We start from the raw sequence: 12,966 nt of genomic DNA, 5'->3' as shown, positions 1-12,966 counted from the left end.
CGAGTCATGGTGTTCCCGTCATCTTCTACGCCGTCGCCTTGGCAGAAAGAACGAAACCCTCTCTGCAGTCGAAGATCCACTTACCGGCCTTATTGTTACGGACCCTGAGCAGGTGTTAAGTTTAGCACGCGATTTCTACATCGAACTTTATGCTGCTGAGCTCTGCACCCCACATCGTTCCAGCTGCAGGCAGCAACTGACGCACCTAACCTGGACGAACATGGCTGTCGTCTGAAGAGCTACACACAGCCTTAAAACAGATGAAGCCAAACAGAAGCCCGGGAATGGACGGACTCCCGTCAGCCTTTTTAACATAATGTTCTGGCGTCGCTAAAGACCGCTTTCACCAACTTAGCAAACGACGCCTTAGAGAGAGGGGAACTAACTCCAAGCATGAACGAAGGCCTCATCACACTCATGTGCAAGGACACCTCCAGGAGCAGTGACCTTAAAGCTTGGAGGCCAATAAGCCTTCTAAATACGAACTACAAGGTAATTGCCAAACGTCTCTCTTTGCGCCTGACGACTGCTCTATGTCAGTAGTAGTCCGGCACAAGGATTGCTGTGTCCCAGGCCGCTCGATAGAACTCCATGGCATGGCTCTGAGAGACCTTTTGACATGGATGGAATCGGGCAGCCTCAATGGCTTTCTTTGCTCCCTGGATCAAGAGAAGACATTCGACAGCCTGAGTCACGAGTTCCTGTTTAGGACACTTGAGCTAGCGCGCATTCCCGTACAATACATAAATATGTGCAAGGCGCTTTATGCGGAGCCACAAGCAGCAGTCATTGTACAGGGGCACATCTCAATGCCTCTCCCCGTGGAAAGGGGTGCGACAAGGTTGCCTCCTCTCCCCATTGCTCTATGTCATAGCGATTGAACCCCTCCTGCAAAAGATTGTTACAGATGGCGGCATCCACAAAACACCATTGCCAGCGGGCCCTCCCTGCCCTCCAGTGTTCGCCTACGCGGATGACGTTTCTGTGGTGGTGCCAGACACAACATCAGTGAAGAGATTACTTGAACTAAGTACGGAGTACCGCCAAGCGAGTGGTGCTCGCCTCAATCACAAGAAGTCCACCGTTATGGCCTTGAACACGACCCCCTCCCCTACCGCTATCCAATCGATCTCTGTTACTCGCGAGACAGAAATCCTCGGATATTTCTTCAATACCGCTGGACCAGCGCCCAAAAATTAGAATAGGGTTGAAGAGCAACTAAGCTTCAAAACCCACAATCTTGCAAGGTGCTCTAAAATGTCCCCTTACTGCGCAGACCACCAACATGAAGACAATTCTTATTTCTACCCTCAGCTTTGTGGCCAGCATCCTTGACATCCGCCCAGACAAGAAAAAACAGCTCCAGAAACACATATACCGCATTTTGTGGCAGGGAGGCCCCGATAAGGTAAAGCGAGCCATTGTGTGCCTGTCCAGATTCAAAGGTGGCCTGGGGCTGCCCGAACTGGATATACTCGCAAGGGCTCTGCACATCAAATGGACATTAAGAGCCGTCGAATGCGACATGCCGCTAACAAAAATGATGGCTTCGTACTGTCTGTCGACACGGCTGCGAACATTCACTGAGGAGACTCTACACCACAACACCCTGCATTCAGGGTCACCCCTATCATTTTACCGAACCGCAGCCACGGACTTAGAGTACCTGAAGGAAAACTCGTCTGACATTGACCCACGAACTATGCCCCTGAAAGATATTATCAATATGATCACCCCTCCGCTCCCTGCCAGCCTATCAAGCTACATGCTACGTGCAGAAAGGCCCACATGGCAGTACATAACCGCCCACTTCCTCGATGTATGCCGAGCCTCCCTGATGTGGAGGTTCGCAAGAGGCATCTTTCCCATCAGACGGCGCGCCTTCGTCCCTGCGACGTCGGGAAATATTGACCTGTGTCCCTTCTGCTTGGCTCGAGAGACAGCGGAGCACATCTTTCTGGACTGCCTAATTCCCGCAGCCCTCCTAGAGCATCTGAGAGATATGTTCGGCCTTCCCGGGATCCCATACCGCACCGTGCGCTACTTCAACCCGCTTCCAAAGGAAGGGCGGAAGCAGTTTGTCTTGACACTGGCAGAGGTCAACTATCAGGTGTGGTTGGCCCGCTGCAAAGCGGCCTACTCGAACAAGACTCCGAGCCTCCATGAAGTAAAGCCCAAAATCGGGAAAGAACTATGGTTCCACCTAGAGAGAGAGAGACGCCACTTGGGGGCCAGAAGGTTTTTGAGGAATGGAGACGCCTAATGGAGATCGTAAAAGAAGAGAACGAAAAACTAGAAGTGCGATATTAGAAGACTTGCTCTCGTCAGGCTTCGACCCACCGGGGTGGTGCGGACGTGGTGCATATGCACTGCGACCCCGCCCCGGTGGAAACAGGCCGGATTGCATGAGCCCCTTGGCTGGTAAAAGCCCGCTACCCGAAAAAAAAACCAAACTTTATGGTCCGGAAGGCCTTGCCTTGGGTAGCCGTAGGATGATGGTCGCAGGTTGAGGTCTGTACCATCACAGGAGGATCGCACCAATGCATCCTTCCTTCCTTCTGACAAGGCAAGGGTGGCAGTTCCTGGCCCTGCGGGTCTGGGACGGTAGATCAACGCCGCTTGTGGCGGGGGCTAGTCAGCCACCGAATGGTTTCTGTTGTAGGCCGTCATTGCACCGCCACTGCTTTAGTGGTGGACGACGGCTGTTGTTGCGGTGCGCGTCTTTCTCTCCCTCTTCTTTTTTTTTCGTCTCTATTATTTCTTCTGTCAGCACGAGGCAGCGGAGGTGGCTCAGCTACAGAACCAGTAGCAGGCCCGTGTATTTTCTTTTCTTTTTTCCTACAGCCACAACAACACAACAACGCAGAGCACATGGTTAACTCTCCATTCCGCCTCCATCGAAACGCAACCGCTGGCGGTCGTGATCGATCCCGGATACACCAGCCCAGTAGTCAGACATCTTAACTACTGCACCACTGCGGCGGGGTAATAGTAAACAATAAACTGGTTTACAGAAAACGAAATTCTCAGTATGTATCTGTCATGCTTTTGAAGCGAAAAGCTTCACTACGAGGGTCAGAGCTGGGTTTCATGTGTGATGTATGCCGGGACGTCACTGCCAAGGCCATCTGCGCAGGCAATGACGGCCTACAACAGATAAAAATTCAATGGCTGGCTAGCCCCCGCCGCGAGCGGCGTTGGTTCACCGTCCCAACCCCGTAGGGCAAGGAACTGCCACCCTCCGTGTGCTCTGCGATATCAGTCAACACCTAGTTGAGAAGGCGTTAATTGACTGACATCACACAGCACACGGATGCTTCTATGCTCTGTTTCGCCTCCATTGAAACGCAGCCACCGGCGCTCGGTTTCGAACCCAGGTACTTCGGCACAATTATCAAGCATCTACTACGGCACTTCTTTTTTTCTTTTCTGGTTTCACTGTCGTCTTTCTCCATTATTTAGGGCACGGTTGAAATGTCCACGGAGAAAGTGTAACAGATGCTGGCCTTCCCTACCTATAAATCATTCCGTTAGATGTGGTGGCTGCTCCTGGTCCTATGGGACTAGGAATGGTTTCACCTGTTGTAGGCCGTCGTTGTACCTGCCACCGCTTCGGTGGCGGACCACGGCTGTTTCGACGCGCTTCTTTTAGAGCGCAGCTCTTTGGCGCCCGTTCCTGGGTTTCGCGGCGTCGGCGTTGTACCTCGTAACCATCTGCACTTTCAATCCCATCTTCCTTTCCTTACGGCGCGATTCAGGTATTTATAGAAACAAGTGTGACAGATACTGTGCCTTTCCATTGATGTGAACCAATTAATAGAGGCACGCTTCAGAGCTCAAGTGGACTTTCACTCCCAACTTCCTTCTCTTACGGCGCGATTCAGGTGTCCACAGAAATGAGTGTAACAAATACTGCGCCTTTCCACAACTGTGAACCAATTATGAAAGACACGCTTCACAGCTCGAGTGGAAGACGTGACCACACATGGTACCAAGGAGGTTATATAGAAGTTCTATATATAACCTCCTTGCATGGTAAACATTGTAAAGATATTTCAGGTGTCGACAGAAACAAGTGTGACAGATTGCGTGCCTTTCCATTTCTGTGAACCAATTATGAAAGACACGCTTCAGAGCTCAAGTGGAAGACGTGACCACACATCTTACACACTGCAAAGATAATTCATGAATATTGCGAGCGCCCACGCCAAACTGCAGGGTAACATGGGCATTAACCGAGAATTGACACACTCGCAGAGAAAAGCATCATATTTTGATGTAGCTTGCGTATATACACCTAGTTCATCACGGTAAAAAAAAAAAAAATCCGCTTTTCAAAACATGTCTTGAATGGCATCGTTTCAGCATTAAGCTCCTTGGCACCCGTTCCTGGGTTTCGCGTCGTCGTCGCCGTCGCCGTTGTCCCTCGCAATAAGTTGTCTGTAATTGTACACATGTCTTGCTCGCATTCTTTGCCTCAATCCATCGAAAAGCTGGAACAGCTGACGAGCTGCGTTCAACTTTCGCATTAGAAAGTACCGTAATCGTCGCATATTTTTTTCTGACACGAAGTCCATGGCGTACACTGACACAGCCAGCGGGAAATCGGGAGCTGCAGTCGCGGCTGTGGTGGATGGAACCCGAGACCCTCTAATCACGGAATCGACAAAAACAAAAAATGCGGTCATCGCTGAAGAAGTAACAATTGCGCTAGCCTGCGTCGGCACAAAAGCTAAAGTGATAGCCTTTAATGGTTCATGCTGTCGTGGACAAACTGTGTCCCGCTTTTGGGGCGTTCTGATTGGCCGAGGCAGGATGCGTCCCTGCCATCTGCAATGCCACATTTGAACGCGCTCCAAGAAACGCAACACGACAGGAGCGATGGTGTACCGTCCAAACACACGTGCCGGAAAAAGTGTGATAGATACTGCGCCTTTCCTTTCTTGTAAACCAATTATAATTAAGGCGAGAGCCTTTATTGACATACTGTCGTGGACAAAGTGTGTCCCGCTTTTGCGGCGGCTGTCGCGTGGCATTCCTTTGCCCGCGTTCAAGTTTGGGATCACAGATGGCAGGAGCGCTAGACAAGATGAGACTTCTGGAGGAAAGGCGCAGTATCTGTCACAATTTCTCGGACAAGTGTGCATTTGGATGGTACACCATCGCTCCTATCGCGTGGCGTTCCTTGGCGCGCGTTCAAGTGCGGGATTGCAGATGGCAGGAACGCTAGACAAGGTTACACTTCTCAGGCTTTCGCCTTTCACTACTTTAGTGGCTAAAGTCCCTCGTAATTTTCCTGCTTTCTGCATGTCGCCATTGCAGGCGTCCAACCACCTCCCAAACCTGGCACGGGACAAATATGATTTATTGTCCTAAACCAATGTGGCTTTTTCTTCAGCAGATATTAGAAGCGGTTGGACACAACAAAATCGCAACAAGTCTTTTCAAAGGCAGCATCTTGTAGAACATGCCAGTTTCGTCGACCTAGTAAATGTTGTAGGGCCCGTACCTGGCTTTCATAGTGAGAATTTCGCATCTATATAGTTGCTGATTCAGTGTAGACAACTCTCGATTCACCCGAGAGTACATACTTTGGAAAAAATGTTATGCTGTGCCTCAGAAGGGCTCAGCCAACTGGCACTCCCTTGCAGTTTTTACTGCAGTAGTTGGTCAGCAAATTCAAGGGGTTTCTACGGCACTAAGCTTCTGCACAACAGAACTTTGCTAGCTCAATTGTTCTAAGAAGCAGGCATACATTGCTTTGTTCTCGTTTTCAAAATCCAGGATCGTCGCGGTCTTGTGCAGCGCACGTGATCCATTATTCAGAGCCGCCAACGTGTTGCCTTTCCACTTCAATGTACTCGACAACAAGTTGATTGCAATTTAAGATTCTTCGGCAAATTCTATCTTCATTTTCCTTTCGCAGCTCGGCAATGATATCCACCTCCTCTTGAAAAATAAAAAAAAAACCCGTAATTTTGGGAAGCAGGAATCTATTCAGGGCGTGGAATCCCAAGCAAGCTTACAGCTAAAAAATGCATCTGCAATGGCCATATGTCGTGCCCACTTGAACTACTTGCCAAGAATTCAGAACCCATCAAAAATATATTTCTTTTTTTTTTTCTTCAAAGAACAGGAGCGCAATCATCATCGCTCTTAACGAAGATGGCTGCACCGGTAAATGCGCTTGTTGGCAGCGTGGAAGCGTCGACAATGTTGAAGGTGATGTAAAACGCTTTTTAATTTCCTTTTATGGCTTACGCACGAAGAAGTCTTGTACATTATTAGTATGGAAAGCTTGGTCGTTGCGGGATTGCAATCTGACACTGTTTCGTAGTTGAGAAATTGAATGCATCGAATAAGTGCTGGCTGGGGCTGATGAAATATTTCATTCCATCGAGAAATTCGTGCGTGCGGTTTTCATTATTGCAGGTTTAAACTGTACTCCATCTCAGTAGGTGCTTGCTGCACTACCAAACCTCGGGTAATAATAATAATAATAATAATAAAATAATAATAATAATAATAATAATAATAATAATAATAATAATAATAATAATAATAATAATAATAATAATAATAATAATAATAATAATTGGTTCACAGCACGGGAAAGGCGCAGTATCTGTCACGCTTGCTATGTGGACACCCAAACCATGCCGTAAGGGAAGGGATGAAGGTGGGAGTGAGAGTGAAGAGACAGAGAGAAAGGGGAACCGTAGTGGAGGGCTACGGAGTAACTTCGACCACCTGGGGATCTTTAACGTGCGCTGACATCGCACAGCACACGGCAGCACACGGACGCCACTTTGTTTCGCCTCCATCGAAACGCAGCAGAGACGAATTTCAGGTGCTGCGAAACGCGGCACCAGTTTAAAATGGCCATGAGACCATATTGGATAACCTCTCAATGTGCACACCCGTGAAATGCTATTTCCAATCTAAGCTTAACGTAAGCTCGCACTACATACGCTATTACTCGAACTCAGCGCTCCTGACATTTGAGTACGATAAATCCTGTTACCAACGTTTCCTTACGTTTCAAACATGACATCTCGCTTCGGTAATAAAGCGAAAGCCTTTAATGGCTCATTGTTGTCCGCAAAAGTGTCACGCATTTTCGGCGTCTCTCATACTTAAAACATTGATAAACCTTGTCACCTACCGGGGAATCGAACATCCCCTGTATCTCCAGCCCAGCGCTTTACTACTGCGCCACTCCCCGGATTTTTTTCTTTTTTATTGCATGAGAAAGCTTCCGTAAAACAAAAATTGGGAGGACACTTAAGCTTCGCCTTCAAGAGTGGAACGCGATAGCGTTATTGCACCTCGTTCGCACCGCCCACTCATTCGCTCGGTATGCTCTTGAAAGATCTAAAGGAAGGAAAGACGCTTGATTTTACAACCAGTGAGGGTGCACGGCGAAACGTCAGGGGCGAGTGGCGCGCCACCTGTCGGGGCAGCGCCGCACATTGCGAGGAGAGGTTCTTCTGTGTTTGCCGCAAGATAGCTCTGCATGTGCGCAAAGCGCAGAAGAAATGTAGCGGAAACGTACTTCGCTACTCGTGTAACTGCGACTTCTGTAAGTAACATGCTCATAATTATCGATATACACCGCAGTATAACGTTCTACGGCACGTTTCTAAGGCAACACCGCATTCACTAGAAGCGCTTTTGTACCGCTTTCAAGCATCGAACTCGCGGCTGAGTGGTGGCGTCTCCGTCTCACACTCCGGAGACCCTGGTTCGATTCCCACCCAGCCCATCTTGGAAGTTGCTTTTTATTTATGAAGTGCATGCCGGGATTTATCGCTCACGGCCAACGCCGCCGACGACACTGACTTTTCTACGACACGAGCTCCTTAACGCTGCCGCGTTAAAAAAGGACGAACTCCACTTCTATTAACTTGTCCATCGTGAAATACTCTTCATAATTCCGTGAGTGACAAATACTGCGCTTTTTTTTCCTGTAGTTGAATTATCTGTAGACGAATAAAGTTTATTGCGTTCAATGAAATGCTGGTTGTATTCAACAAGGGGCGCGCGATGCGTCTGTGCGCCCTTTCTTTTGCCGCTTTCTCGAACGCCGCACCACACAGCAAACACAAGCAAAGCCAAATGTCTGAGAAGCGTTAGTACAGCAGGGAGCGGCGTTTGAAATTGATTTACAAGATAGAAAAGGCGCAGTATCTGCCACAATTCTCCGTGTACACATGTGCCATGCCGTAAAGATAGGGAGGAATGTGAAACAGTAGTCACCCTCTTTACTCGAAGCATCATTCACCGCCACACTCGCAACAAATGCGTAGCAGAAACTGAGGCTTTCTTCTTTCACCACTTTAGTCGCCATAGTGTCTCGTAATGTTTTTTACTCGTAATTAGGTTTTTTGTTTTCAATCTTTCCATTAATCATGTACGATGGTTCATAATTGTTTATTGGCCTCATCTCACGTACAGTAGAATCTTTGAGGGCAATATTTTTTGTCTCGTTTATTTCTGGTGAAGATCCTGCTTCTGTAAGTCCTCAAGGAGAAAGTCGGTTATTTGAATAAAAGGGTTTTATGCTGAAAAACAAATTTTTCATTAGGCTGAATTATTCTCCGCTGCCTTAGTCTCATGCGTTGAACGGCAGATGCGGATGTGAACAGCAGCGTATTGTGGGTCTAAAACTTCCGACACCAAAATCAGCGTTTGGTAAGCAACAGTGTCCATATATAATCTTTTGCTACCATATCTGCATAAGCTGCGGGCATACAACGCGGCACAGAGCATTAGAGCTCACGGGTGCGATACCGACCGCAGGCGGCTGCGTTTCGATGAAGGCAACACGGATTGGCGTCCGTGCCTGTGCGATGTCAGTGTACGTTACAGAACCCTAAGTACAGCGCGTTGCACAATTAGAGGCGCGATGTAGAATGCCTCTCCCAGCTAAACCATGGAATCCTCGCAGTTAAAATTTTGCACAGAAAGGGCATTTTGTCGCTAGTATTTTTTAATACCAAATTTGTTTGGGGTACTTGCCTGATTCGATCAAAAGAAGTCAAATGTTCTCATCTTATGCGGCGGCGACGACGCAAGACGAGCCGCTGCCCCAGCGATGGTACTGGTGGCGCCACCTCATGCTGCTACAACTCTGTAGCAGGAAAAGAGGGGGCGAACGTTTCTGGCAGAAGGTTTGAGTTCTTGTAAGCAGCATGAGGTGGCGCTACCAGTACAATAGCTGGGCCAGCGGCTCGTCTGGCGTCGTCGCCGCCGCATAAGATGAGAACATCTCACTTCTTTTGATCAAATCAGGCAAGTACCCCAAACAAATTGGTATTAAAAAATACTAGCAACAAAATACCATTTCTGTGCGAAATTTGAATTGCGAGGATTCCGCGGTTTAGCTGGGAGAAGCATTCTACATCGCGCCTCTAATTGTGCAACACGCTATAGTCTAAATTTCCGGAGTCCTTCAATACGGCGTCTCTCAAGCCTTGGCCGCTTTAGGACGCTAAACCTTACAAACCAAACCAGAAATACGCTTAACGCAATCTAGTCATTGGCTGAAGAAGAGATCTCCTTTACCTTAGTTAGTACGGCAATTTAAGGGTTAGAGTATAGCGTTTAATGCCGACGAAGCTGCAGCAGGTGCCCTTCGAAACAAACGGGCGAACTGGTTCGTCACGGAGGAAGGCACGCACGTGATGTCGTAGCTTCCAAGGAACAGTAGTTTCGGTAGCCGCTGCCAAATTCACTCATTAAAATGCATAATTGGCAATAAAAGCAACTATGTGGTTGTCAACTAAGAAACCAGCTTTTTTTTTTCATTGCAGTGCCAATGTAAGTTGCATAAAATTAAGTGCAACAACCCGTTAAGGGCAACCTGTATTATGAATGCCTTTTAATTTGGCTTCTTTCGATGGAAACTTGTGTTTTATAATGCTGAAAATGCCCAAAAACGAGACGAGGGTATTGCCGCCCGCTCTTTCGAACCTAAGCCCCCCCTCTACTCTCCTCACTTTCGGCGTCGATATCGTGAAAAAAAAATCGACGGTTATCCTGAGTTATTCACCAAATATCGTGCAGCAGCAGGACTCTGACAGGATTATATTTTGCCGTGTCTCAATTATTAAACGTCATTTTACTGTGTTATAGTCAAGCGGCCATGCTTCCAGACTACACATTCCGTGTTCTTCACATACGCGATCTTCTTAAATCAAAGCTTTTATTGGCGAAGGGGTTGGATGCGAATCACACTTCGTAACATAGTTTAGCAAACACAATTTCGTGATCATGCAGTGAAGCAGTTTGACGCGGATTTAACGTCCTCCACAAGAACATTATTTTGAAATACAAGGTCTCTACAATTATTCTATTACACGGCTTATCGGTTTCTTGCTGTCCTTTTTTTCTGAACATACTGCCTCTACGCGCCCACATGTTTCTGTCTCTTAGCAATGACATTAACCTTATTTGATGTTTACTGCCTCTGTCGTCTTACCCGTTGTTGGTCCTGTCATCGCCCATGACGGTACTCTTCATCAGGGAAACAGGACGGCCCCTGGTTATCCTCGATACCAACCCAAGAAGCAGAGCCATGGCAGAAATTGGTCAAAAGCACCTAGCAGCTAGGGAAGGTAAAGCCGGGCGAGCTCCCCTCAGCCCCAGAGCCGCAGCTTTTTCGCTTCGCTTATGAAGCAGTTTCGCTCATGACGAGCATTTCCCTCCCCCCCCCCCCCCTCTCCCCCCTTTGCCTTTCTTCTTCCTCAGTACGCGTTGCAGTCTTTCCTCTCCTCCCTGCACCACGCAGCTTGTTTTGCTCACCAGACCACAAACACGCTCCTCCATCTCCTCCTCTCACTTGTCCGCACCTGGTACGGTCAAAGGTAAAATTAGCTTCAGACATCGGTTTTTTTAGAGAATGCGGGTAGTAGTGCTGCAGCGCTAAAAGCATGCTTAGAATCGAGTAAATATGGTAATAATAATCCATAGTTTTGCATAATACGTTCTTGTAATTCGTGATAAGTATATCCACTGGAAAGTCTAGTCTTCTACCATGCTCATGAACGGAATAGCAGCAAACATTAGAGCCGTATTCAAAATTTCGAATTGCCGCACGCCTTTAATGCATAATGTTATTTAATTTAAAGCCATTTGATAAACGTCACATAAAAAAAATATTGTTCTCTACATTTTATGCTGTTTGATGCATCAAAATGTAGTTTATTGTATTTTAGAGTTTAGCGGACTCCAAGCGCCAGACTGCATTGCAAGAGTCCAGAAAATAATCTTTGGATTTGGAAATATTAGCTGTTGATATTTAATAACCCTAAAATTTGATTCTTCGAATGGCGTGTGTGAACATGAGCATGTTTAAAGTTTCAGTACATGAAAAATTATCTGAAAACGGTACATTTATGAAACTCTATTCTTTCATGTGTTCATGTCCTCATGAACGCTCTGCTTCTAAGGTGGAGGCTGAGTCTTAGTGCATGCCCACTGTTGATGTACTGACCTCATTTTTCAATTTACAGGTTAAAGATATGATCGAAAGGATCGACCATATCTTTGCCTTTGAAGGGGTGACTCGCTTTTCAACGAGATCTATGCACTTGGTCTTCAATCCACTGCTAGAGAACAAGTTCCAGGGATTCCTCTCATTCCTGCTTGAGTCCGAACTCTATGACATGGACCTGGAGTATGTGTCCAACTATCAAGCAATCCAGGAAAGGGTGCTGAAGACTTTCGGCTACATCAAGCAAGGAGGATATTTTGAAGCCGATCCAGGCCAACAACCAATCTCATCTCGACCCAGTGGTGGTGTTCTCGGTCTCGTTGATCTTAGCTCCACAGTGCATCAGAATGGCCACCTTTCACCGCCACCTCCGACGTCCCCTTTAGAGTCGAACCCCAACCGGATGGCTGTGATGCGTCAGCCTGGTGAAAGTGCAGAAACGGAGCTTTCACCGACGCAAAACATCGGCATTTACTATCAGTACCAGCACTTCAAACGCCTGTTATTTGATTTGATCCTGCAACAACCTCGCGGCGTGGTCGTGGACCCCAAGGGCCGCATGGTGGGCGTCGAGTGTAAGGTTGATGCGGGCCATCATCTTCAACCAGAGTGGCAACGCACTTCAGAAGTTTGGCTGCTACAGGCAACTCGAATTCCTCAACGGCCTGGTGGTGAATGATGAACACACATCTTCATCTCCGACAGCCGGGCGCATTGAGTCAAGGTGTTGATCCACGACGGTGTTGCGAGGAGCTGACAAACCACCCAATCGGGGTCTACATGAACCAAGGGGAGATCCTGGTGGCGGATAGTCGCAACAACTTCAACCTGACCGTGTTCACCCAGGATGGACAGCTGGTGAATGCACTTGAATCTACGGTGAATCACGCACAGTTCTTGGGTGCAGCCCTCTCGAATGATGGCTCCGTGGTGCTGGCCAGCAAAGACTATCGCCTCTACTTCTACCGCTGGGTACAGCTGCCCGCATCTTCAGCTCCCACTGGCTCTGGTGTTATATGATTGGAGAAAAAGGTTGTCCTTGTTAGTGCGTCCTGTTGGCACGAGCCCTCGTTCTTCAATTTTCACTCCTAGTTATATTTTTTACCATCATCTTATCTCATTTCTTGCATATATTTTATTCTTAAGATATTTAGTCGATATGTAACATGTGATAAATTTATATATAGTTTGATTATCATTATTAGTAAAGTGTAGTATTCCCAAATCTCGCTATTGTCCTTAATGTAGCAGAAAGTATTATGCTTGTGACTAAACTCGCTCCAGAGATACAAATTCGTAATTCGATGTGCATTTTACAAAAGCGAAACACTTTTTGGTACATAATAAAATATTTCTCGATGTTTTCACGGTCTTGCATTTTCTTCCTACTTAATATTTCAGTTTGAAATCATTGTCTTTAAACGTTCAATATCTATTTTTGTTTGCATTCAACTACAAAAATGCTAACA

At 47.1% G+C, this 12,966-nt stretch overlaps 1 protein-coding gene across 1 annotated transcript in view; it reads left to right on the top strand.

Moving 5' to 3' along the window:
- The window catches only part of LOC146191396 (uncharacterized), a 151,456-nt gene that overhangs the window by 129,398 nt on the left and 9,092 nt on the right, over positions 1-12,966 (top strand). Inside the window, 2 exon segments of the mRNA XM_084600316.1 lie at positions 11,617-12,059; positions 12,203-12,469. Coding sequence (XP_084456442.1) covers positions 11,617-12,059; positions 12,203-12,469 — 710 coding nt within the window.

This window comes from Amblyomma maculatum, chromosome 4 (genome assembly GCF_055883805.1).
Source record: "Amblyomma maculatum isolate TAMU_Amacu chromosome 4, ASM5588380v1, whole genome shotgun sequence".
In the NCBI taxonomy this organism is placed as follows: Eukaryota; Metazoa; Arthropoda; class Arachnida; order Ixodida; family Ixodidae; genus Amblyomma; species Amblyomma maculatum.
This window is presented reverse-complemented; position numbering and strand designations above follow the sequence as displayed.